Genomic DNA, 27,584 nt, shown 5'->3' on the forward strand with positions numbered 1-27,584 from the left:
TTATTACGAAACTCCATATTTATTTTAGAAAGATATAATACTGATTTTTCTGTTACTTCTAACAAACTCTCTTCTGTTGTGAAAACCAAACAAAAACAAATAAACAGAATATTTTGGCTAAAAACTTTAAGTAAAGTGGAACTTTGGGAAAGAATTCTTTCTTCCTGTCTCACATATCTTTGTAGTCACTCTTTCACTTGGTGTAGCTTGAAGTATAAAATCATATCTTTCAGGCATACATAGAATCTAAAACTGGGATGTGTTTGCACAGGCGAATTATTCTTATGTAGCTTTAATTGTGACATCTGTGCCTCATATATTCAACTTTGTACTGCCAACTCCCCTTACAATTTATCATATTTGCTAGAGTAGCTAAAATAAAGCAGAATAACTTTTAAAATTTTGAACACTCCACTTCAGATTATAGTTAAATGGTGTGTTGTAGATTCCTACAATATAGCTTTTGTATTTAACTGTGAATATGTAATACAATCTACTTGAGATTACACATCTTATGCTTCATTATAAACATACATTTTTTTATTACCTACTACTTGTATTTTGTCATTTATACACAAACTTCGCATCACAGCAACCAACTACATCAAAGACAAAGGGATCAAGTGCACCCTCAGCAGCTTTGCAGGGAACACCAAGCTGAGTGGTGCAGCTGACACACCTGAAGGATGGGAAGCCATCCAGAGGGACCTGGATAGGCTCAAGAAGTGGGTCCATGGGAACCTTGCGAGTTTCAACAAGGCCAAGTGCAAAGTGCTGCATCCAGGCTGGGGCAACTCCCAGTTTATCAATACAGGCTGAGGGATGAACAGATTGAGAGCAGCCGTGCCAGAAGGATTTGGGGGCTGCTGGTGGATGAGAGGCTGAACATGAGCTGGCAATGTACACTCACAGCCCAGAAACCAAACATACCCTGGGCTGCATACAAAACAGCATGGCCAGCAAGGTGAGGGAGGGGATTCTGTCCCTGTGCCATGGTAGACACCTCATGGTGGGAAACCCCATGTGGAGTGCTGCATCCAGCTCTGGGGTTCTCAGCACAGGAAAGACATGGACCTCAACTGGGTCCAAAGGAAGGCCACAAAAACAGAGGGCTGGAGCATCTCTCCTATGAATATAGGGAGACTTACAAAAAGGAGAGAGGTTTTTTACCAGTTGTAGAGACTGTAGTGACAGAACAAGAGGTAGCAGTTTTAAACTAAAAGAGGACAGATTTAGACTGAATGTGAAGAAATGAGAGTGGTGAGACACCAAAGGTATCACAGGGGAACTGGCTGCCCAGAGAAGCTGTGGATGGACCACCATTTAAATTGTTAAAGGATAGGATGGATGAAGTTTCAGTCCCTGGTCATTGTAGGAGGGCTGGACTAGACAACTTTTAATGGTCCTTTACAACCCAAACCATTTTATGATTCTATGGTTCAGAAGATCGTAATTTTAATTTAATTTTAATTTAAGTCAGCAATAGCTGCTTCCTTAGCTTACTAGCTGATGCAGACTCCTATTTGCAGAAGAAAAATTAAGCTACAAGACATTCATAATTAGTATGCTTTATAACTTAAATATGTTTATACCTCAGTTCACCATCTCTAAACCATGGACAGCTATCACTACCTTCCCTCATTCTTTGATAGTAGTGAAATTTCTATGCGTAGTATGGAAAGGAACAAAAAACTCTTGACTGTGCCCAAATTCATCTGCGAATCAAACTAATAGCCACATATGACTGACTAGATAAAGCAATATTCACTACTGTTAACAGATCCACATAGAAAACTTACCTTAATTATAAATTCAGCATGTGTATTTTTTAATAAACTATCTGCCCACATACTAATATATACTCTATGCAAAAAAATTAAGTTCTCCAAACTTACCAAATTATATAAATTGCGTCTAATCTCCTGTAAAAATCCAGGAAATGTGGGTTTTAGCAGTTCCTGATAGCTTGCAGGCCATGTGCTATAGCTGTGATCTTGCTCTATATTATTAATCCACTAAAACAAAAAAGGCAGCCATTTAGAAAACACGTATCAAACACTGAGAAAAATATGTGGGCATAATAATATCATAAAATGTCTCCCTTTTTTTTGTTAAATAATAACAGAAAATAGATTCTAAATTTTATCTTTTTTTTTCTTTTAAATCGAACTGTTTTTTATCTGCAGTACACAATAACACTAATACTGGATGGAAAAGGAAAATGGACCATTTGTACTGTGTATAAGGATGTGAATAAAACCATTTTTTTTCAAGTGTGGAAATTACTTTCACAATGTAAACATCATAACAATGTATCACACAGATGTGTGTAACACAGCATAACCATCTTGCAATCCAAATACAGTATTTATCTGCAACCTGCAGCAACAGCACTTCAGATAGATCAAAATAGCCAATTCACACGTGGCTGATTTGTTCCTCTAGTCCTTTCTGTGCAAGCCGGGGAAAACAGAAGAGTGAAATGTGGCTCTTTTCGGTGCAAAAAATAATGTTTTAGTGCCTTTTCCCCTGGCATATAACCTTTGTAATGAAACCTGTGTAAATTTTGAAGAAGGGTAAAAGTCACAGTCATTGAACAGTTAGAAATAATATTTAAGTGGCCCACAATTCACTTATCATACTTGTGAAGTACACTTAGAAGTCTTGCATAATTTGAGATATTTTGTAGTATTATGTAGCTACATTAAAAGACAAATTCTATAGTTTGGAGTGTGCGACTACTCTAGATACATTTTTCTTTTCTTTTTAACATCCTAGATCTTAAAATTTTAATAAGGTATGAACTAGAGAAAATTACTCATTAAAAATATTGAAGGGATATTGAAGGGATATTACCCTCAAAAATATTTTAAACTGCTAATTGATATATGGCCTTATGCTTAGTATTTCAATTGCAGTACAAAAAAATATAAATTGTCTCATACAGAGAATTATCAAAGATGTAATCTCTAAGTAAATGTTTAATTACTTACTATTATTGAAGAGTGACGAATATCTAGCGCATAATTATTATCTGTAGGATGTATATGCAACCTCATAAATTTACTCAGTATCTCCCCTTTGATGCCAAGTTCATGAAGGCCATGCATCACTTTTCCTTCCAGTTTAAGAGTCTCTAAGATACTTTTTCAGGAAGATAAAATACATAATGTCTACATAGAACTCTTTTCATGACATAAAAATAATTTTTAAAACTGAAAGCAATCTTCATGTCAATAGTCTTAGAAATATTTTTCCCCTTATATTCTCCCACAGCCTAAATTTAGAACAGTATCAGTTAAAAACACTGTAAGTGTACGTCTCCAACTCATTTCAAAACATAATTACAATAGATTATACAATTTTTTTATTCATTCAGATCTATTCTATATGAAGCAATTTTATCCATCTTTAGTAAGAAGTGGCAGGACAGCAGAGTGAAAGATTTCTTGCTGCACTGTCCTGCCTGAGGCAGAAATCCAAGCTGGGGTATCCTAAGAAGCAGCTTTGAATGCGAGTTGAGAAGCAAGCAGCAAGTGATGGAGATACAGATGAACTCTAAGCCTGTATCATGGCAGAACTCAGGAAACAGCATGGAGGAAACACCCAGCCACACCCTAAAACCTCCCAGAAGACCCAAGGGGACTCTGGAACATCTGCTGCAACCTGAAAGTTCAACTTTGAGAATGAAAAAAACCCTGAAATACTCCACAGCAGAACACAGCTGGCAAGATTTTGTGACTGCCTTCATGTCTGTGTTTTCCTGATTTTTAAGAAACACGAATATGAAAGCATTAACTTTCTTATCTGTAAGATGTGTGCTTTTCATACCTTTTGACAAGCACACATTAGATTCCTTCCATTTCCAAATTAATTTTACATGGTGAGTTGTAAAATTATAAGCAAATTAGAAAACATATTCCAAGAGAAAAGGCTATTCTCAACTACTTATACAATGACCATACTCAAAGCAAAACAACTGTACATCAGTATTCCTCCTACTGGAACACTTCCTTGTCCCTAAAATGTAACAGATGAGACTAGGACCATGAATACAACTCTCCAGTATTAGTAATTCTGTGACCTTACCTAAAGGGATCATGAAAATCCAGGTCAATCTGAAGGCCATTTAGAAATAAACGTGCTTCTCCAGGTTGAATTCCAAGTGTTTCATGAAAATGCTAAAAAGTAAAAAGCACTGCTTACTTATTTAGGTGTATGTCTACACTAACACATATAAACACCCTTAAGTAATTCTGCAAAATATACACATTAAATCTCTTGCACACAATTTCTTCCTTTATCTGAGTGTTGGAAAAAATCCTGACTACATCTTTTATAAGTGCTATTTAATACACTTCAGATGTACACATACAAATGAAAACAACCTACCTGTATGAGGCAGAGAAAGAGACACATTCTCTGTGCTTGCCAACAGAAAGTGAAAATACACACACAACCACATACAGAAATACAGCCTGTAAGTTTTTGAAAAATTATTCCTATATATCCATTCAGCAAAGGGAGACCTTACATATGTCCCTCAGACTGCCACTTGAAACCAGCTTTCTCAATAAGTTAACATCTCTCAATTCTGAAAAATGTGTAGTTGAATTGTTTCAGGGAATTAGGAAAAACAGACTAGAAACTTAAAAACTTGTCTAACAAAGGGACCATGGAAAAAACACAGATGAGAAAGGGACAGCATAGCACCTCTTGGCTTGGCAAAGAAGAAAAAAGATCCACAATAAACAAATACAAGAGGAAGGAAGTATTTAGGGAGTAAAGCATATCTTATCATTTTCCTTCAGAGGGTTCTGAGGCACAAAACTATATTGTAGCAAGGTAAGTGACAAGAACAACAACCATAGTGTATCCTAACTCATGCCAGGAGGAGCAATCAGATTTCCAGATCTGCCTTAATTCCCAACAGAGAAATGGAAAGCACAAAAAATACACAAAAAAACCAAACTGAGAAAGATGTATTTTTTTTTCCAATTTAGCTCCCACTTGCTGAACAAAGTAAGTGTGAACAAAAAATGTACTTTAAGAAAAGCATGCCTACAGCAAGCAACTCAGGCTGAGTATATCACTCCTGTTATAAACCTATCACTAGACAAATGAGAGCAAAATTGAGAAAACATTGAAAACAGTATTATTTCTTTAAAGCAGTGTGGTTTTGTTCACACAGTTAAATATAAGTAGGAAATGTAAACAGGAAAAGAACTGAGCTGAATTGTAGAATGGTTAAGGTTGGAAGGGATCACAGTGGGTCATCTGGTCCAATCTCCCTCCCCAGACAAGGTCTTCCTAAAGCACATTGCACAGGATTGTGTTCAGACTTGCATTCTTGAATATCTCCAATGAGGGAGACCCCCCAGCCTCTCTGGTCAGTCTGTTCCAGTGCTCAGTCACTTGCACAGTAAAGAAGTTCTGACTCATGCTCAGGTGGAACTTCCCCATCCATCAGTTTCTGCCCCATTACCTCTTGTCCTATTGCTCAGCACCACAGAAAAGAGCCTAGCTCCATCTTCTTGACACCCTCTCTTCAGATACTTATAGACATTGATAAATCAGAGGTGAGATTAATACAGCTTGATGCTAGATACTTGATTGTTTAGAAGTGCATCCACTTTGTCATAAAGATGTTGACGGAAGGAATATTTAGGCATCCAACACTAGAATTGAAGGCTGATAATAGTCATGTAGTATCTTCTTGCTAAACTGTCAGCAGATTATTGCATTGCAAGTTGTGAGTTCTGTTTAACGAGATTTCATTTTTTCCTTTTATCTATAGCTGTTGCTTGTCTATTTCTTGGTTAGGTATCAACTCATTACACTTAAATCATCACATCTTTCAACTTCTAATAACTTTATTTCCTCTCGTTGCATTTCCTATTCAACTTTCATTATATTGAGAGGGAATCATCCAGTTACACACAGCATGGGATCATATCTCTCCTGCTGCTAGATGGATGTACTGCAGTTCAAAAATGCACATGACAATTTATTGTGCTCAAGCAGCAGTGTTCAGGAAGTTTCCTCACTTTTATTCAACAAAATTTAGCTTTTAGCTGTCTAAAGGCCTTTAGACTACAGGAAGGATGTGACCTCGCATGAAATTAAAACCTGGAGTGATACGTGCATAAAATCCTCTTAATGTAGTTAATACATTAATGGAATCATAAGAGTGATTCAGCCAACCAACCCCCCCAGATATCCTTTATAATTTGTTTCAGATATGGTATCTTGGGCTGGAATATACAGGTGAGGCAGAAGGGGATGGATGTCCCTGTGGATGCATCTGCCAGACCTGTGTGCCTATCTCAGATGGCTTGTAGCATCTCAAATGACATCAGAAATACCAGTTTAGGCAACTCAATTTTGCCCCATAAAAAAAACCAACAAGACATTGACTGAGCCAAACTGTTTACATCCATTAGCCAAATCTTCATTGTCATAACTGCTTACATATAAACAGACTTGCCTAAGTGCATACTACTTAATTTCAATCCAAATTTTAAGTTACTTCTCCCAATCCTTATATTTAGCAATTGACAGTTTAATTCCTGACAGACCTTTACTTTTTTTTTCTTTTTTTTTGCATTTTGTAGTGGAGGAGTGTAGTTTTTGATTGAGCAGTTAGTTCTGACTTTTGTGTTAACAGAGCTGCAATTAAAGAAAGTCATTGTAAAGACTTCATCAAGAAACAGGAAAAGTCCTGATATCAACATTAATACTCTGAAGCAACTACTATCATCTGGGATGTATTTTGCTTTATCCTGACTATGATCCTAACAATAAAGAATCATAGGAAAAAGTGTATCTTGGGTATGTAGAGAAAGCAATGAAGTGCAGACACTGATTTGTCGCTGTTGTACCAAGAAATGGCCAGAATCATGACATAAGTTCAAGGAGAAAAACAGAACTATTTTATTAAATATATACCTTTGTACCTAAGAGAGCATGGTATGACTGGTCACCTGACCAGACACCCCCTAGAGGGATTGGCTGAGGTTCTCCAACACCCATTCAAAATATTTTCTCTAGTGAGCCATAACAAAACCGTGCAGGTGCAAGATAGAGAGTTAGTTTACAAAATCATTTCACTGTTTCTCAGCTAAAGCATGAGAAAGGAACACTTCACAAAATGCTTCAGCAGCTGGAAAATTCCTCTGCTCCTGCTTTTTAGCATCCACACTGATTTCCTCTCTTCAGCAAAAACTACAGGACTTGTCACTACTGCAAGAAACAAGAGGCCTCCATAATGCTGAGCCAACTCTAAGATCTTTGTGAAAACCCAAGGACCAAACATGCACACTGCACACAGGAAAGCTGAACAGCTCAAGGAGATGAACTGCTGAAATATATGAAATGTCTTATCAATATACCAGCCCCACCTATGGGCAAAAAAAGGCCTACACAATTGTTTGCATAACCATTTACAAGGATTTAACACTTGAGCCTGTCACTATTTGGGCAAGAAATCCTCAAGACTGGAAAGCCTTATATAAGTTTTGCATAGCCTAGAATTTCAAACCATTTATGTGGTATTTTTGCCACCATAGAGATTACAAGCTCTTTATGAGAAGGCTTCACCACTGCAAGAGGGACATTGTTCACTTCCACTGTTTTGGAAAGAAACTGGAAAAGGTATTCCCCTGGAGATACTAGCCTTGGCAAGGCAAGAGGAAAAGGCCTAAAGGGATACAAAGCAAAACAATACATGGAAATGTTGCAAAAGTACAGGAGTGACATAAGTAAGGTATAAACCCCTTTCACTACAGTGGCTGGTCAGTCTTAACACCATATGAAAATACATATTCTGAAGATCAAGGCTAAGGACAGTGCTATGGATGTCATTTCACATGATCAGTCCTACAAGCATGGTGCCTAACATTTAACTGCAACACTCAACTTGAAAGAAAAAATCCAAACTGAACAGACAGACACCATGAATTCTACAAATATTAAATGGTGTCTCAGAACAAATGTCAGTGCAATCAAAATCACAGGAACAAGGACTCCTCATGTGGTACAAGGAACAAAAGATGAAGTGAATCAAGGATGAAAACAAAACCACCATCTACCACAGATGATGTTCCAAACACCTTACAGAATACTTGCATGTGTGATTCTGAGAGTATGGAAAGCTCAAAGTTGGCATGTGCCGACCATAATACAAGCAGTGGGCCAAGATTCAACAGCAAAGCTATAAAAAATGTAAATAATAACCTATTTTGCTTTCCCAGCACTCAATTTGTGACTCAACTCAACACTGTGAAAATTGTTTGGCCTTGCCTAATTTTGCAAAACCAAAAAGAGAGAATGGAAAAAGTTTCACGAATAGCAGAAAGTGAAATACTTGAATTGCATAATTAAATGTTACCTGTCTCATAACAAATTTTTAGATCAATTAGCTGTTTTTCTCTAACAAAAAACGTGAAAGTTGCTACACTAAAAAAAAATTTCCAAAAGCAGCAGTACAAGAGTAGTTCAAATGTCCACCTGAAGAAATAAAAACAAACCTTCTGATTTTCTTCTATTTCATTTTTCATTTTCTTGTCTACAGGTACCCTTGTCAGTGATCTGTTAAAACAAAATATTTGTATCACTCAACCACTATATTTTTAAAAAAGCATTATTTTATGTCTAATTGGTATTTTAATTAAACATCCAATGCACTGTAACTGAAGAATGCTGTAATTAAGTCTTAAAAAGAAGAGTAATGCAGCATCATAAATACTGAATTTTCAAAACAAAAATTGCTGGTTTACTCTAGTAAACCCAGGTTTCAAATTCAGGCTAGGTTTTTTTGCAGTAATATCATCAACATATTTTTTACCACTCTCAGTCTTTCCTCATGGTTTGGTTTTTTTTCTGGATATATATTATAGAAAAGTAAGTTGTTTGGTCATCTAAATTATTACCTGAATACATGCCATATTTGTATATTTTAAGTTAATACTACTATCTCCATGGTACTCAACTTTACAGCAGGGAGAGCCATGGATTTTTCTGGACAAAGGCAAGGAAAACATGTAAAGAATTACCACTTTAAAATTAGCGGCAACTAAGAAAAAAGATTTGCAGATTGAGACCCTTGAAAATGTTAAGCATTCACAGACAAAGTTTTAGTTTCCTTAATCATTCCACCTTTTGAAAATAATACACTGATTTGTGTTTTTTACCTTTCATGAATGTTCTGGAAGACTATTTCATCTTCCTCTGCCACAGTGTATTGCACGTGAAGTTTTAATTATGAGGCTTATCATAAAATACTTCCAGAGGCAAATTAATCTCTCCATGTTTTGAAAAAACCTAAAACATATTAACCTAAATCTGACTGTCCTGATAAATGCCAAAATAAATATTCTAGTTGCCTACATGAACATTTTTTTCAAAACAGGGCTGTACATGTTTTAGTGAATTTGTATAGGGCTTCAAGAAAAACTGGAGTCACCTTAAACCTGTAAGTTAACTAAGCAAACCGAGAATGATGCTGCTAAGCCAGTTCCAAGCTTTTGGATAATAAAGCATTTAATAATACAAGTCCTCACCTGAAACTGATTTAGAATAGATCTTGCTAGTATACTCCACATTTCTCACAATATGGCAGAAATAAGACATAAAATCAGTTTACTTTAAATAACTATTGAAGCTTTCCAGGTGACCAAAGAGACATACTGTAGGAGCAAACAGTATGATTTCCAAGCTTGGTTTTAGAGAGTTCTGAAGTAAAAAACAGTTCCAAAAATACTTTAAAAAAATCTGAATTTTATCATGCTGAACTCAACACAAATAGTAGGGCCTGTAACTCTCAGAAGCAATGCTTCATTCTGCACAAAGTTGATTAAAAAATGCACAGATAAAAAGGACAACTTATATATTTCCAAATGGCTCCTACTGTGAGTAGCTAGGCAGAAAAATAAAACATAAATGTGAAAATAATAAAACTATGGAAAGGAAAATACAAAGCTGGTCCAACACTACCAAGGAAGTAAAATATCCATCAGCAAAAGGTAAGCTTTACTGATAGCTGTTCTAGTAATAGGAAAGCAATTCAAGGAATCATTAAATAGCTCCTTGTTCATGCATGGGAGTTGACGATGCAGAATTCTAGCATAATTTTATGGAGAAAGTGTGATGGTTGATCCTTGAAAAGGACACCCTACCAACCTGAGGTAACAAGTCTAAGAATACCCGTGAAAGACATCTGCTCACTGTGAGTTCTGTCATTTGTTCAGAACTTCACAAAGTTTTTATGAATGTTTTTGCAATTGTCAAGTGCTACAGACTAACTAAAGAGAAATACTGTACTGACTGAAGGTAAATGGATACTATTTATCTTTCTACAAAGAAGGAATTCATGTAGGAAAAGAAGGCACATTCATGTAGGAATGTTCTTGAATGACCTTAAGGTTGAAATATTCTCTATAATATTACTCATCTTTATTCTTATCTGGAAGAACATGTAACCGTGTAGTACTTAATGTTGAGGGGAAAAAAGGAAACCTTTCACATGGTCATAATGTTAAGATTTGTGAGTGATTAATAAATAGCAAGTAACAGAGCATTACAATACGTAATTATCTGCTCCTTAAGAATGCAATAATATGACAAGTATACAACAAAACAATGATGAAAAATACCCTACGAAATGAATTATCAAAATGTTGCCATGACATATATCAGTTGGTACACTGTCTACATCTGATGACATTTTGTAAAAATCTACCTCAGACTAACCTTTTCAACTGGAAATACTGAGACACAAAAATACAGGAGGCAAATTAAAAAGCGAAAGAACATTTCAGAGGAATGGTATATTAATTTTTTTTATGGCCTAAGGGAACCCCATTTTTAAGGAACATACAGTATTTTACTTTATTTTCCTAAATACAGTTCAAAATTTGTATACAGCCTTTTTAATCCAAATTTTGTATAATAAAAATGGTTGTTTTTATATATAAACTGTCTGAAACTTACACAGTTTAAAAATACTATACTATAATGATCAGCTATTTGTCTAAAATGACTAAGCAATCTCTTCATTTCCTGTTTATTCTAGCTTTTTTTTCCCAAACTACTATTTTGACTCATCAGGTTAAGCATGATTAGACTATTAATGATATATATTCTGTGCCCTACTTTTACACAATGCCCCTTTAAGTTGTCAACGCAGACCTACTAAATTTAAATTATTTACATATATTTGTAATGTCTCATGTTAGAAATAACATGCTAGATTAGCATGCTAAAATAAATCATGCAGGACAGAAACAGTGATTCCCCTTTTAATAATTTTAAAGTCTTCTTATACTTTTACCTATAAAATATTTGAAGAGTAGGTAAATTGAACTCTCTAATGCCACAAATGCACAACAGGAGTTGGAGTAGAATGTAACAGTTTAATGACTTTTAAAATCAATGATTTAAATGTCACCTGGGACACTCCAAAATGACTTTTTTCTGTCCTTTAAAGACCAGAACTGGACTTGAAGTTCAACATTAGGTACACTTCCAGTATCTCCTACTGGAAAGCTGAATTTTCTGACTGCTAATCTAAGTGTAAACTTACACCATAGTATTTCATAATAATCATGCTTCAGCCATTTTAAAAGGCATTTTGCTTCCTTGACACAAGATGTTACCATGGTAGTTTTTTCTATTATGGTGTAGATTTTCTCTAATAGACAATCAGGGGTGACAATGAAATACTGTGATAATTAAACAAGAGTAGCAAAATGTGAAAGCACGCTGAGTTAAGAACCTTATTTAGCATCACATTTAATTCAGTAATTCAAGCAAATATTGCTGATAGGATTACATGAAGAACTTATTAAGTATGAAGAAGAGCATTTCTCAATTATAATACTACTGGCTTACAGGAAGAACAGTTTTTCATATTAGGACAGCTAAAATCAAGACATGTCCATTTATTTAATATTTATCTTGATTTTTTATTAAGTAATCTGTTATGGAAGACAGATCTTCCCCAGTAAGAACACTAATATACAATACCCAAACTCAACAGCAATGCTGTGCTTAATGTCTGTGGATCCCCACGGAATTTATTAATAGTATTTTGCCTCATTCCCACTGTGACTAGTTCTGCTACTAATTCAACAAAAGTTTTCACCTGGGAAAATATCAGTCCAGTAAAATCCATGAGGACTAAGTGCCTGAAGGATTAGCATGTTTTCATGGCATCTCCTTCATCAGACAGGAAACATTTAAGAGACTGATCACGAGCTCTCCCTGGAGTTATCTTCTACTCAATGAAATTGCCTGGAATCTATCTAGCAAGCTGTCAGACATGAACATCTGACAGCAGGATTTGGATATAAACCTGTATTACTGTCATTACAGTCAAATGCAAACAGAAAAATAGCATTTGGGAAAAAAGAAAGCTTAAGTATCATACCTGGCTCTTATTGGGAAGTTCTGAGCAATGTCTTTCATTACCTTTAAGGCATCATAAACAGGGGTAGACATAATTCGAGTAGCTGCTTGAAAACTGAGATCTAGAGTGGGAGGAGAAAAATAAATTAAAAAAAAACCCACTGGAAGTATCACTCAATCATAACTGCCTACAATCAGGAAAGTGTTCCATATCCATATACACATTCTCACTATTAACATATTTTATGTTTCAATTATTGATTCAACAATTATGAAGTGACATTATTAAGATTGAAAAACTGATCACGTGAAAGTTGGAAATACTAATTTCAGGCTTTTCTACAGAATTCTGCTTGAATTTCTTGAACATACACATCGTATATGTAATTTTGAAATTTACAGAAACACACTGAAAAAACCCAGACCATTCATCACAAAGTATTATGCCATCATCAAAAGGGTAGTACCACACTCAAGCCTAGATACACACCAATCCACAGACACCCATAACTGCAGGAAAGAGCAAGACCTTTCCAGACCCAGGACTTCACAAGTTTTTCAGACAGCAGATATATATAATGTAGAAGGCTGCGTTGAGTATGTGAATTGTACAATTTTCAAAAGGAGCAGCAATTTCACAGAGCAAATGGAGACTTGTGAATGAAAAGTCAAACTACTGTCAAATTCCAATTCTCCTAAACACCTAGCACAATTTTTGAAGGTATCTCATTTTCAGAACAAAGTAGATTTTCAGATAATGGGACAGCTTAAAATTAATTTGTCTATCCACTGAAAAAACAATGATGGAATTCAGTTAGCTATCTCTCGAGCCTAACTTGAGCGTGACAAATTTTGACATGTAAGACTAGGACAAATCCAATTTTGGTACCCATGGGGTACTGGCCAAGACAGGCAGTAATATACTAGATGCCTCCATATACCTTGTATAGATCTGCATAACTAACTTGGGCAATGATGGTTTTTCCTCATAATTTTCTATTTAAGACGTTTAAGCAAAAACTGAAAGCCTCAGGTTATTCAATTTGAGGAAAGCTGATGCTGCATATAATAAGAAGTGCTGGGCAGAAATTCATAGAGGATGCTGCCTAGTAAAACCTTGCAACATCTTCTTGAAGCAATAACGAATTAAAAAGATAAAAAGAAGGCTGAATCAAAGTGGATAAGACATTCATAGTTCAGCCTGATAAGGTACTCCTTGGCTGAAAAAAACAGGTGAGTGAGAGGTGAAATGTTAACTTGTATTTCTTAATACTTTTAACAAGAAGTATAAAAAGGAGTAACTCTTAAAAGTAGGTTTCAACAGGCACATAAGTTGTGATCAGTTGAAGCAACAACACCCAGTTGCTGCCGTTACTACAGAGAGTGAGGAAGCTGTGAACTTGGGTCATACACTTAAAAGCCTTCATATATTGTTTCCATTTTACGCTGAACAGCTAAGATACAAATACTTAAATACCACTGAGGCCAACTGACATCTTTTTACCTTGGTTATCTCTGGTCAGGACTGTCACTTACAGACCTCCCCCTGCAGCACCCTAACACAGCTGAGAGCACAGTGTAAGGCACCTTGAGGAAAAAAAGTACTTACTAATTACTTACCTAAAACATAAAAGCTCTTGAAAGACAGCTCTTGAATGGTGTTTAGGTTCATTTATAAATAGAAGTATGCCCTATAGCTGAAGTAGTTTTGCTTAAATTTAGTTAGATTTTTACTTTGAAGCTAATTAAAGGAAATCAGAGAGAAGCTGTGCCATTAATTCAGCCACTATAATTAGTCATTAAGAATGAACTAGAGAAAGCACCCTGTCATGTCAGCAGTAAGGGTATCAAAACAACGGCACCAAAAAATGTGGGGGCTGAAGACTGGAGATCCTGAACCATAAGCCATTACAAGTCGTCCTAACATAAATTATCAGCATCCCTACGCTTAATTACGTTCAATGCTAAGAACTGGTTTCTTGGGGAGCAGCACCAGTTTCCTTTTATATATATAGCCATAACACCACAGAAAAGACCACCACTAAACAGAGACCTTGTACTGGCTTTTGAAGGGAGACATTAAAGGACTGAAGTTTCATGGCTGCTTCTGCATTAGTATCAGCCAAGTGGTATTCAATCATACCAAAAGAAAAATAGTCAAACCCACTATTTCCTTTTTATTTGCAAAGTAGATTTCTCAGCAGAACTTTAAAGCACTGTTTTTCAATTGTTTTTAATTTCGGACAAACACAAATCCTGCAGGTAAACTTCATTGATAAAAGACTGCAAGTGAACTACAATTATCCCACATAGCTAGTATCAGACTGGACATTGCAAGCAGACTCTGTAACATCAGGGTCCCAAAGGAAACTGAAGCTCAGACTGCTCAGTCTCCATCACTGCTCTAATATATAGGCAAACTTACTTTGATCAGGTTGTTCTCTAAAACTGAAGAATGTAAGGGGAAAAATTTAGTTGTGTAAACTTAACTGTCATGACATTTTATGAGAGATTTATATTTTAAGAGTGATTTAGAGTTTCATTCAAGCTACAGAATGTCCTGCAAGTCATCAGCACAAAAGCTTTCCACAATTGACATATTTGTTTTCCTTTTCTACAGGCAAGCTTTTAAAAGCATGTTCTTTTACTTGATATTATATAAAAAAAAATGCATCAGTGTGAACTCCAGTACATTGATAGAATTTATAAATTAAAGAAAACAAGCTGTCCTAACATGTATTTCATTCCAACCCAATAGTTATGTCAAAATTGTATCTTTTGCCTGACCTCTAAAAAAACCATCGAAAACAAGTTTTTATACCTGAGATGACACATCAGGCAAAAAAGCAGGCAATATATCTCTCCATCTTACAAAATTACTTCAATGTTCCTTTCATTTCTAGCATACAATACAAGGTATCAGCACATGCCTTTTAAATACTTGAGGTATTGCAGCCTTTTTATGAAATGATGTATCTTTTTAAAAGAAGCTTTTATCATAATGTCAATACATTAAAATAACAAAGGACTATTAAACAGAGTATTGTGTTAATTAAAATTAAAAATGCAATACATACCCTGTAGCTCCCAAACCTTCAGTGGTTCCATGTTGTTAGTAGTTTCAATTAGATGCTTTTTAAACTCTATCAGATTATTTTTCAGATCAGGGTGCATCTGTCTACAATAAAACATTTTATTTCAAAAAAGAATCAATTATGTCCATCAGTATCTTATTTCATCCACACTACTGCTCACAGCTAATACTGTATTCTTAGGATAACAACCAAAAATGAAAGTTTTAACTCATTCTTGAAACAAAAATATGGATTTGGGGTGAGAAGATGATTTCTGAGGGCTAAACCCCAGTTAAATAGAATCATAGAATCATTTAGGTTAGAAAGGATCTTTAAGGTCCTTAAGTCAACCATTAGCCCAGCACTGTCAAGTCCACCACTAAACCATATCTCTAAGTGCCACATCTACCCAGGGATGGCAACTCAGCCCCTTTCCTGAGCAGCCTGCCTCAATCCTTGACAACCCTCCCTGCGAGGAAATTCTTACTAAATACCAGGAGTTAAATTATTTCATAGGGATCTGTCTCAAAACCTGCCACATAAATTTATATGGAATAAATGAACTCAAAGATTAGACAGTATTAACACACTATACAGGTAACTCTTTAGTTTGTTTACCATAGGATGATGTATACCTGTGTATCAACTGTGCTATATATTAACTGTAACTGAACACACTCTTTGTAGCATTAACTACGAAAACTATAGGCAAGACAATGTTGAGAACAAGTTTTATAAATTGATACCACTGACAAAAATCAATCTACTGAGCACACAAATCACCAGTCAGACCTGAAGAACATGGTACACAAAAGCTTAGCTATTTGTTTTGAAAATGTAACAGGTAGGTGAAGAAGTTTTGAGGGCAAATACTTCAGCCTGCTACAAGATATCCTTGAAAAAAAAAAACTTCATTAGATTTCTAAACATTTTATGTCTTCTGCTTCATTTGTAACTATTTCACAGATGAGAAAAGTAAAGCTTTTGACATGGCTGTAACAGAGGGACAATTTGCAGACTACTGAAACATCTATTTTGCCTCCTGTATGAAAAGGAGAAGAGAAAAAGCCAATGAATGCAGAAACAACATCAAAAAGTCTGAATAATTATCTGACAGCTTCACAAATCAGTCACAGTGGAGAATCAAGAGACTAAGTATAGCTAAACCTAGCAGAATACAAGAAGAATAAAGCTCAGATAAAGATATGGCATAAGCATCTGGGATTATCTGGTGTGCAAGGTCTCAAACACATAGGTAAAACAACAGGGAAGCCTCAAGATCTGGGTGTACTTCTACCTCAGTGTGTTTGCGAACAAAAAGGCAGGAAGGGGATGGGCTCTCAAGAGTTTAGACAGAATTAGCAGCTCTGAACTTCGAGACTTAAAGTTTAGTGACAATATCTACAAACAAGTTTATTTTTTGTTTTAAAGAGAGAGAATGATATCTAGAGAAGACCCACAGACTCAAGGGTTTTTTGCTGAAGTAAAAAATTTATGATTCACTGTATGGATCTGTTACAGGAAAAGGGAAGCACTTAGGATGACTGCAACCACAAAATGAATCCACCAACAGAGGGCTGTAAGGGGCACTCAATAGGATAACATTCAATTTCATCTAACAGACTGAAGATTGGAAAAAAGAGCTCCTGCTGGAAGAGAACACAAACTCCAGAATAAGGTGGTACCTATAATAAGCCCATCTTCCTAGAAATATCACTCCTTAACTCCATGAAATGCATTACTATCCTTCTGAAAAACACCTTATGGAGACACAGCACAAGGGTTTGGATTTCTTGTGCTACTCTTGCATTTTGAAAACCAACATTTTGATTCTAATTATCTAACAAATGTGAAACCACAATGTTCTAAGTTTTTGTGTGTGTTACCCAGACAGATATTTCTAATTAAAAAAATTTACTGTATACAGTCTAAGATAATTAGAAAACTAAATGCAATAAATTGAAATTAACAGAATAAACAACCGTTGTATCTTTATGTTCACAAGACATTAAAAAAACCCACATAATTTTTACCACGTAATTTCCAACATAAATCTCAATTCTTCTATTAAAAAAACCCAATTGGCTCAGGTTCCAGAAACAAATGCAAAAGATTAATTATAACTTGTATCAACTCACTTTAATTTGCCAAAGAGAAATCCTTGGACATCACTTTCCTCCTCCTCTTCCTCATTGTCCTCTTCTTTTGTCTCATTTGCTCCTGAACACATAGTGCATGTGGACAATATAAGCCAAGAAAGTTATTGTTTTATTATGTTTTTATGAATTATAAAACAGTTACTAGAAGCATACAATCACAAAGTTGTCATTTCCAGATGTAGTTTTAATTAGATTTATACTTACATATTTTGGCATCAGAATTAATTACTCTACAGAACTTTGCAACATTAAAATTAATTTTTTAATATAACTCATTGAGTGGTAACAATTTTTTTATAAAATTAAATAGATGTGGTTAAACAGTTCACTTCCCAAAATAGCCATTTCTCAGTTTGATTAAGTGGTAAGGTATAACTCTTATCAGTCAACTACTACCAAATTTACACCTGAAAAGACTGATGACCTTAAAGCACTTGAATCTCCAGCTGGCATTTGACGTAAGTCAGGGATCAGTTTCTTCCCCTTTAAAAAAACTAAACTATATTTTGACACGACTCAAAGGTCATTAAACCTTAGTCTTACCAAAGAGAGTTAATTTTCCTTTTACCTTGTAAATGTCCCTGCAAAGTAATTTCTCTGTGTCACCATGCTGTAGTTACCACTTTCTGTAGTAAATGTCTCATTTCAATACACTGTAACATGCACCAGTCCAAATTCTATGGTACCTCACATCTTTCCTACAGAAGATTGTGAAAGGATTTCCACAGAAATTCAGAAAAAACCCTCTCAGCTCTGAAACACGAATGTGTAGATACTGTAGTTATTAGTATATGAGAGATGCCAACAATCATAAAGTAATAGGAGTACAAAGGTTAATCTTAAAATTTCTGAAAGGAAGAAGACTGGGTTGTGTTTTGAAGACCCACAGAAAACAACAATTAGAGGTTAGGAAAGTGGACTGTATCCTAAGCACAGATCTTTACAAATGTTTGCATATATTTTACTTTCTTATTTCCTAATACCTGAGATTTCCTTCTGTAGAAACAAATTAAGTATAGCCTTCAAAACACTAATGACTGAAGATTCTACAAGCTGAAGATTTTAACACATTTTAATAGCATTTCCAGTGAGGTATCAAATCAATTAAAAAATCCACATACCTTTAATCTGTGTGTCATCTACTGCTTTATATTCTGTACTCTTTATTGCAAGTTCCACACCATATCCAGATAAATACATTTTCCGGGAATTTGGTTTCTGCTTGATGATATTATTTTAACGGAAGAAAAAACATAACTTAACAAATGTACTTAAAGGAGATTAACAATATCTAATATTGTAACTTTAAAATGTTATGACATTTAAGTCATTACTTAAATTCATCTCTCAATTCAAAGCGCAAGGCATACTGACAGTCCACTGAGAAGGCATGTAACAAAATGTGCCGATGTCCTTTATCTCCTGCAAATCACAGAAAGGCTGGTCAAAATTGTAGTCCTTTTACACAATACTAGAAGAGGGACTAGAACAGCCAGAGCTCATAGCACCCTATACAATTATTGATGCCTTACAACTCACATTTTAAACTGTTACTCATTTCTTTTTAATCTTGCCAGACTTCCAGGATGTTAAGAGGAAATTCTCTCTTTTTGCATCAGACTTATTATTTAAAAAAGTTTTGATAAAACAATTAATCACTTTCTGCAAGAAGTATTAAGAAAATGTATCGAAGTATCACTGCTAAAAACAGGTTGCCACTTACTAAAAACAAATAACAACTACTTCTAACTTTGAAGCAGAAATTTGACATTCAATAGTATAATTACACAAAGCATACTTATTTCTGTATACATGCTCTAATTTGCCCCAAATGTATGAAAATCCCCTTTCCAAAATGCAATTTGCACATGCACAGCAGCAATTTCTTGAAAGCTTTAGCTCGCAGTTTCTAAGAATCATTGTGTACTGAGAATCCTCCAGCCCATGAGTGAAAACCCAAGGCTGGGGGCTTCTCTGTCCATCCTCTTAGCAAATCTCAAGACAGAGGGAGCAGAGAGCACTCTATAAGTAGTCTCAGTGACATCGGCAAAAAAAAAAAAAGAGACAGCAGAATGACCGTACCTCTTCTGTTATCAATGCTCCCTCTTCTGGAATTTAATGTAAAAAAGGAGGGAAAATCCATCTCAGTGGGAACCAAAGAACAAAAATGGAGGTTGTGAGGAAGGAAGAAAAGGGAAGAGAGGTCTGAAGAGAGAAAAGGTGCAGGCAAGAAGACAACACGCATTTTGAGGGACCATGATGCATAAGCCAAGCAGAGCAATGAGACATTTAATATGCAAGTAGGCATTTGACTGAAATAAAAGAGCATAAAAGAACAAAGTTTAATAAAAATTATATCCCATACAACTTAGAATTCAAGACTGGTTTCCTCAAATTCTCTATTTCATTACTGTGAGCAAACAACTCGAAGTCATCTGCAAACTGCGTATCTCATCTCCCTGAAATGCCTGGTCTACATAAATTGCAGCAACCTCTCACTCCATCAGATTATTCTCAGATTAGTCACACTGTTTAAGAGCTGTACTTTGAATATAAATCACAAAACCCTTCCAAAAATCAAAACTGGGGAAATATAGTTCCATATACTGGTATTTTTCTTGTTTTGTTTCAGGGAGAAGAGTGAGTGAAGAAAAGAATTCAGAAACACTGTGTTTCAAATAGTCACACCATGGAACACAAACATTTTAAAACTGGTCAATGATGCCGGCCGTGATAGCCCACACTGCTGTATCTGAATGAACATATGAGATTACATTGAGAATATGTAAAAATATAATTGGTAATTTCTCAATTTGATTCTCTATTCTACTTTCCATTTTTCTAATTCTAGTTACTATGTTCAGCCTGCTGCACCAAGATTCACCAAGATCTTCGTACACTGTACAAAATCCCGACATAAAACCAAAAAGGAGGTATTTCAAGATCAGTGATGCAATCAGTGCTTGTATGCAGGATTGGTAACATTATCATGCTTTCCCGCCTTCACAGTTTGTATTAGATGAATTATTTACCTAGAAAGTTTTAACATTAGGAAATGTATTGCACATAATTTAGGCAAATGCAAAAATTAATGTAGAAAATGTGTATTGTCAAAAAGCAAGCAAAGCAAAGACAGAATACTAACTGTTTACAGAAACAATGTTGATTTGAAACGCATACCTGAACATAATGCCGGAGAACATAAACAATTTCCTCCTTTTGTGCCTTCTCAGATAAAATCTTGTGGAATTTGACAAAGTCTTTTGTACCCATTTCTGCATATAGAATAACCACTGGGCCATCCTCTTTAAGAGTTGGGAATTTATGGTCTACCTTGAAAAGATATGGCCTGGGTCTGGTTTTAAAACAAATAATTGTGATAGTATAAAGTCAGAAAATTAATTAAAACAGTGGCAGTTTTTTTACTTCATAATTGAAAAAACTAGTAAATGTTTATATGCTAAAAGTATACAAGCCATGTTAAAATCATCACAAAAAATCATGATTGCTCACAAACCCAGAACAACAAACTCATGTATAAGAAACTGAAAAATCAGCATCAACTATAAATAATTGTATTTTATTAAATCACAACACAAAGCATATAAAAAGCATAGCACTTGGAGATTTTGTGCATCAGTAACAGCTCGAAGCTTTCATTTGAATGATACATTACATCTGTTAGAGATGCACAGAGCAATCAGGGAGGAACAGTAGCAGAGGGAGATTCTGTGAAGTTTGAGAAAGCTGGTAACACACCTGGAAGCTAACTGTTTTGTACTACTGTGACACCACTGAGCTCTGTTAATTCAGCTAATTTTGCAAATTTTGACTGCCTACCTACCCTCCTAACTGAAAATCATGACTAGAAAAGCTACACTGCAATGATTTCTTAGATGACTAAAAACATCTTTTGAATAAAACCTGGGAAAGATGGAGAAGTAACAGAGGATATGATTGAGTAATACACTCAAGGTACTAATTATTGATGAGCACACTTTTTCAAAGTTGCCTTTGCACAGACAGTCAGAAGACCAGCAAACTCTCTCCAAGCATTCCCAAGGCAAGTTAGGAAACTCTAATACAACACACAGTACAGGACTGTGTAGTAGACACTCACTGAAGAGCCATACTGGAAAGGTGTGAGCAGAACGCCACAGTTTCTGTCATGCAAATCTTAGGAATATCTTCAATATAAAAAAACATAGAATAATTTACACTGCAAAGGTAACCTTTGGAGGTAATGTGCTGCAAACCCTCACTTCAAGCAGGAGCAATTTCTATGAGGTTACTCAGGGTTTTAACACCAATGTCCTGTGTAAGTTTGGTAGGTATGCAATCAAGGACCTCATCTGTAAGGCAGAATAAAAGGAGGGGCCCAGTTTAAGAATTTACTTGGGTGCATGTAGCCAGGTGACACAGAAATATCAGGAAAGCTGTCCCACTGCTGTCACAGGACAAGGCAGAGCAAATAGGTGAGATCTGGGAGTCTGAAACCACTCTTGAATGAGTAAGCTCTGTGAAAGAACTGATCCAGATTTGTCCCAGTAAAAGCATACGTGTGAGATGTGACTTGTGCAACTTCCTTCTCATAGCCAGAGAGACAAGAGCTGCCACAGTCATGTAGAGAGAGGAAAACCTAAATCAAGGGAGCTTCTCTCTTCCTAACTAACCACTTCTACCAACCAACCAAGGTGATTACTGAGTACTGCTATGATTGAACAGTGACAGTCTCAAAGGAAGAATTTCAAATCACAGTGAACATGCTTCATAAAAATATTGAATGCTGCAGTGAAGTAACACTGCATGGAGCTCTTCTAATGACCTTGGGTTGAGAATTAAAGTGTTCAGCCTTTGTAAATCCAAGATAAGCCTCTGCTCTCTGTTTCTCTTCAACACTGAATAGTAGTGACAAGGAATTGATTCTCCTGCTCTTAGAACTGAAAGCTAATTATTTCCTGCCATAAGAGATGCTCATAAGAAGGCTGCCTGAAAGACAAGGAAGAACAGCTGGGCAGACAAAAAGATAAAAAAATGACACAGATGTGGAGTTCAGCACTTGCTTATCACTCACTAGGGTAGTACAGGCAACTGTATGCTTGTCTAGATAATTGTCAGGATAGGATGCAGAAGCAATGTGATAAAAGACAGCAAACATGTACTGACAAATGTAAGATACTGATTGTTTTCAGCAAAACGTGGCTCCATTTAATGCTTCTGCTCTTCACAGCGACAGCCCCAGAAATCTTAGTGTTGTGTTTTGGACAGTTAGCAAGATAAGCAATCCCAATCATTTAACCACAAGTACTTTGACACATCCAGAGCCCTTGAGTTCTGGAGCCATTGCAGTTCCACACAAAATACTTCCAATTAGAACCACACAGTCCATTGCAACGTGGCTGAAAGTGCAAAAAGACAAAATCACAGTCACTGCTGCATAAAGGACTGGAAAAAAAAAAGCAAAACCTTAACCTTGACATGCAGAATATCTGGGCTCTCCTTAGTCCAAAGAGCCTGAGACTTCCTGAATCTGGGGTTGAGATGATGAATCCACGCAAAAGAATGCTGCAGTCTCTTCTTCCTCTTCCAGTGAGATTTGAAACTATCAGTCCCTAAAATCAGAACATTTCTAACATCCTCATCCAAATATGGTGAACAACTGAAAGCATAGCTTAAATTGGCCGGGCTTAATTGGAAGAGTCATAACAGACAGAAGACAGAGAATGGAACACAAAGGAAAATACTTTGAAATTAAAAAAAGAATCAATAAATCAAAAAGATCTCTTCTATGAAAAGACAAAAAAAGAATGACTGGTTTAGAGCAATCACCTGCAAGATGGCACACTGTCCCATATATCATTTGTTCACCCTGTAAAAAAAAAAGGAACAGGAGCACAGCCCTATCTTTATCACCTAGCCTAAGTATCACCAGCATAGGTGAAAAGCATCTGCTACCCAGAGTACAAATGGAACAAGTGTACAAGAGTACAAGTGGAAAAGACTACCAGAACATGTGAAGGTGAACATGTTTTGCTCATAGTCTAGCTCCAGGTATTCTAAGTATTTGATACAACTACTTTTGGGGTGGGGAGAAGGAGGGAAAATTTATCAAGATTTTGTCCCTGCAGCCCTGAAGGTTGTGATATGACTGGTGCATGCAAAGCCATTGAAAATAGAAGACAAATCAAATAAAAGAAACTTCTGTTTTATTGCAAGTTCTTAATAATTTCTAGAAGTCTAACTCTCTCAAATCTGAATAATTCAGGATTCTATTGTTTAGTATTGTGATTTTCCAGAACCTTGTACATTTGGGAATAATATCTCCAGAAAGGAGAATGTTCTGAGTCTAGTTAACTGCTTTAAAAGACTACTATATTCAGACATTGCAATAAAATGTTAAGGTCTCATGATGCCTTAATATATGGCCACAAGAATTTAACAACATTTTTAATTATTTGTACTATATTTTGGCTTTTATCTAAGAAAATAAGAGATATTTGTTAGAAGAATATAACAGTTAAAAATGGGAAATTGTGAACTAGACAGTGAGATGCTTTTACAGAAAGCTTGGCTATTGAATAAGCAAAAGAAAATTATTTAGTAGGTAATTGTATCAACGGACTTAGAAGACACCACAAATCATACATGTAGAACACAAAATTATTTTCAGAAGCGACCAACCCCAAAGAGACAAATTTACAGGTTTTCATGGTTTTTCCCCACAATTTATATTTGACAGAAAGCAAAATCAAAGAAATATACCCTACTAAATCATCTTTCTGCTCTGCATGTCTCCATGAAGTGCCTGAGGGTATGGACACTAATGTATATTATGGTGACCATGGTGTGGGGCGGGGGGGAGGAAAGAAAACAAAAATTACACACAGGTTTTAAAGAAACCCACAAAATAATATCTTTTTTAAAAAGAGAGATTAAACATTATGCTTTCATTATACTGTTACTGTTGTTTCGATAGGTTCTATGTATTTTACTTCAGAGCTCAAATGAACTCTGGACTGATGCTAGTTACCACAGGACAAAACCTGTGGAAAGAGTTGATAGGTACAAAGTCTTAACACAAGGTAAGGAAAGGTTATGCCAGCTGAGGTAGACTCCTCTTCTACTCATGTGCCAAGCCCTTGCAACCCAGAAAAACTCAAGTGCAATGACACTGACTACAGAGTCTGTCAGCAGAGTACTGTGTCAGACATGTGACACTGAAACTTTGTATAGAAAGTACACTGTAACTTAAACCTGACTATCCCATGTTAAAAAAAAAAAAAAAAACCACCAAAAAAACAGGAAAAAGTACAAAATTGTCCATGTGATTAGGGGACCAAAGCTCTATGATTTTATTTTAAAACCTACTTTGATTCATAATTGATGAACTCATAATATTAAGCTCTTTAGTAATCTATTCTTCGTGCTAAACCAGATCATTGTATTTACCTCTTAGTAGCCTTCTTCAGCAGCTTTTTTATTTCATTAGTCTTACAGGTGTGCTTCTCATGGATAACCACAAATGCACTGCAGCCTTCTGGTGGAGGTTCATCAGCTGCAATCTAATATTTCAACAATTATACTCAACCAGAATGCTTTGATTGCACTTCAACTTAAACTCACATCCCTTTGATTAAAATAACAGCTGCCATTAAGTTGTGTTTCTAATTAAGCCCATTCAAAATTGGGTACATGGCGGGGGGGGAGGGGAAGAAAAATATTAAAAGATTAAGACCCTATGCTCTTTGTGAGATGTAGTCTATTAAATGCAGTCATACTCCAGAAAATGAAAGTACATTTATGTTCTGTAAAGACGGGACTGAGAAATCTCCTCCACAAGCTGAAATCACAGCCTGTACTTTGAGATATTTTTAACTTTAGTTGCTATCAGCAATCATGTTAACATACAAAGATTAAACTTCTAAACCAACAAATCCCAAACAAGTAACGTCAATTTTTGATTCTCTCTCTTTCCCATCTCCTGCCTTTTTTTTTAAGCTCTACTCAGCTATTCCAGTATGAAGTGGGAATTGTGACTGCATGTCAGTGACTCTGGATTCACCAGCTGAAAGATAAAAACAAAAAGAGTCTGAGAGTATGATATTCCTCCAGAGAACACCTGCAAAACTCCCTAACTTTATTACAGCTTATTATGTTTCAGAAACATGGATTTCTCACTTTATCTTAAAGGTGGCATTGCTAAAGGAGGAGTAGCAGTTTTAGGTTTAGAGGCACAGTGAATTTATGTCCACTCACTTTTTCATTAATAAAGCATATTTTTCTATTTTTCAACTTTTCAAATACTAAAACAATTAGAAAGATGAGAAATCCACTAAATAACAAATATCAATTACTTAAAGCTACAGGAAATGTCCTACTCTGGGAATGTCTGAATTCCCACAGGATTATTTGAAGCAATGCAAAAAAATCCCCATGACCTGAATTTTAAAAAATGAACAATTGCAAAAAAATTCTACCCTGAAAGGAATGCTAGCCATATAAGTGAATATGAATATTTGTTCCTGTCAATATAACCAGCTTATAAAGCATCACCTTCATCATGTTTGATTCCAAATAATATTGGCATATATTTTACTGAACTGTAACAATGAACATCGTTTAGCCAAAATACCTCACTCAATCATGTACCAAATATATCAGGCAATACTGTCACCTGCTGAAACATCTGAACAGTTGGAGAATAAGCCCGTATGGAAAGTGCAAACTTCAACAGATTGATTTGCAAATTGGATAAAAATTGTCCTGCTTTCTTCAAGATTAAATTGTAATAGGAGTACTCTGAATCTGTTGAAGACAGAAAAAACAAAAAAGACAAACTTTTAGTATTTAGCCCTAAATGATGTGACATATCTATCTGCACTATATAATAGACAAGCACTAATGCCAGTGCTGCTTGCCATTCGAAAGTCTTCAGTGTTGTCCACCAATAACTGTTTCCTTTCCTAGGAATCCAGAGGCCTAATATAACATAAAAACAACAGAAGAGAGCTCAATAGCACTAATTAATATCAAAATTATTTTCAGCAATATAAAAACCCACTCAACAATAATGTCTCTTGAAAAACCCATATGGAAAATCCTGAATGGAGCATTATTTTACAAATAATTTACTCACATTTAGCTTGGAAACCCTCCAATCATGCAATTTACATAAATAAAAATCTTCTAAAGGTGTCATTCTTTGGGCTACTCTCACATATTCTATTTCTTCCTTAAAAATACATGATAAACAAGAGTATGAGAATGTATGGAACATGTGAAGTAGCTTCCCCCCTCCCTGCATATCCTGTATTTTCAAGGTCAAAATTAGGACTCTGACTAAGAAAGTAGGTGGATGGTGGCTGGGAATGACAGAAGTGATAATATATTGAGAACATTGGTTGGAAATAATTAACCTTCAATTCTCATTCTAGAGGCATATTCAATTTTCATAACTAAGCAGCTCCTATCCTCTCATTTTCCTCTTTACAACCTTGTAGTGGTTGGAAAAAAAAAAAAATCTTCTTTTGCTCTTAAAGCCTCTAGTATCTCCTTTCTGCCTTCTCCTCCTTAAAACTCATTATTTAGAAAGGCTGAGTTTGCTGTAATTCACTAGGAAAAACCCCTAATATTAGGAAAGTGTATAAGTTTATAAAAGCTCCTCCTCATGAATTCTACATGATGTCCTCATTCCAGCAGGGGTAGAGTTAATTTTCTACCTAGTAGCTGGTACAGTGCTGTGTTTTGGATTCAGTGAGAGAATAATGTGAAAATACACTGAAGCTTTAAGTTGTGCCTAGGTAGTGCTTATCCTCAGTCAAGGACTTTTCAGTTTCCCATGCTCTGCCAGTGAGGAGGTGCACAAGAAGCTGGGAGGGAGCATGGCCAGGAGAAGCGGACCTGAACTGGCCAAAGGGTCATTCCATACCATGAAATGTCATGCTCA

General features: G+C 35.7%; 1 protein-coding gene across 1 annotated transcript in view; it reads right to left on the reverse strand.

Moving 5' to 3' along the window:
* UGGT2 (UDP-glucose glycoprotein glucosyltransferase 2) overlaps nucleotides 1–27,584 on the reverse strand; it is a gene marked incomplete at its 5' end in the record, with an annotated part of 80,025 nt that overhangs the window by 43,455 nt on the left and 8,986 nt on the right. Inside the window, 11 exons of the mRNA XM_082277531.1 lie at nucleotides 1,896–2,015; nucleotides 2,994–3,144; nucleotides 4,090–4,181; nucleotides 8,529–8,589; nucleotides 12,428–12,527; nucleotides 15,483–15,583; nucleotides 17,618–17,699; nucleotides 18,760–18,856; nucleotides 20,819–20,993; nucleotides 25,088–25,200; nucleotides 26,313–26,443. Of these exons, the coding sequence (XP_082133657.1) occupies nucleotides 1,896–2,015; nucleotides 2,994–3,144; nucleotides 4,090–4,181; nucleotides 8,529–8,589; nucleotides 12,428–12,527; nucleotides 15,483–15,583; nucleotides 17,618–17,699; nucleotides 18,760–18,856; nucleotides 20,819–20,993; nucleotides 25,088–25,200; nucleotides 26,313–26,443 (1,223 nt within the window). The remainder of the gene's footprint in view (nucleotides 1–1,895; nucleotides 2,016–2,993; nucleotides 3,145–4,089; nucleotides 4,182–8,528; nucleotides 8,590–12,427; nucleotides 12,528–15,482; nucleotides 15,584–17,617; nucleotides 17,700–18,759; nucleotides 18,857–20,818; nucleotides 20,994–25,087; nucleotides 25,201–26,312; nucleotides 26,444–27,584) is intronic.

This window comes from Coloeus monedula (assembly GCF_965178545.1).
Source record: "Coloeus monedula genome assembly, chromosome: 3".
NCBI lineage: Eukaryota > Metazoa > Chordata > Aves > Passeriformes > Corvidae > Coloeus > Coloeus monedula.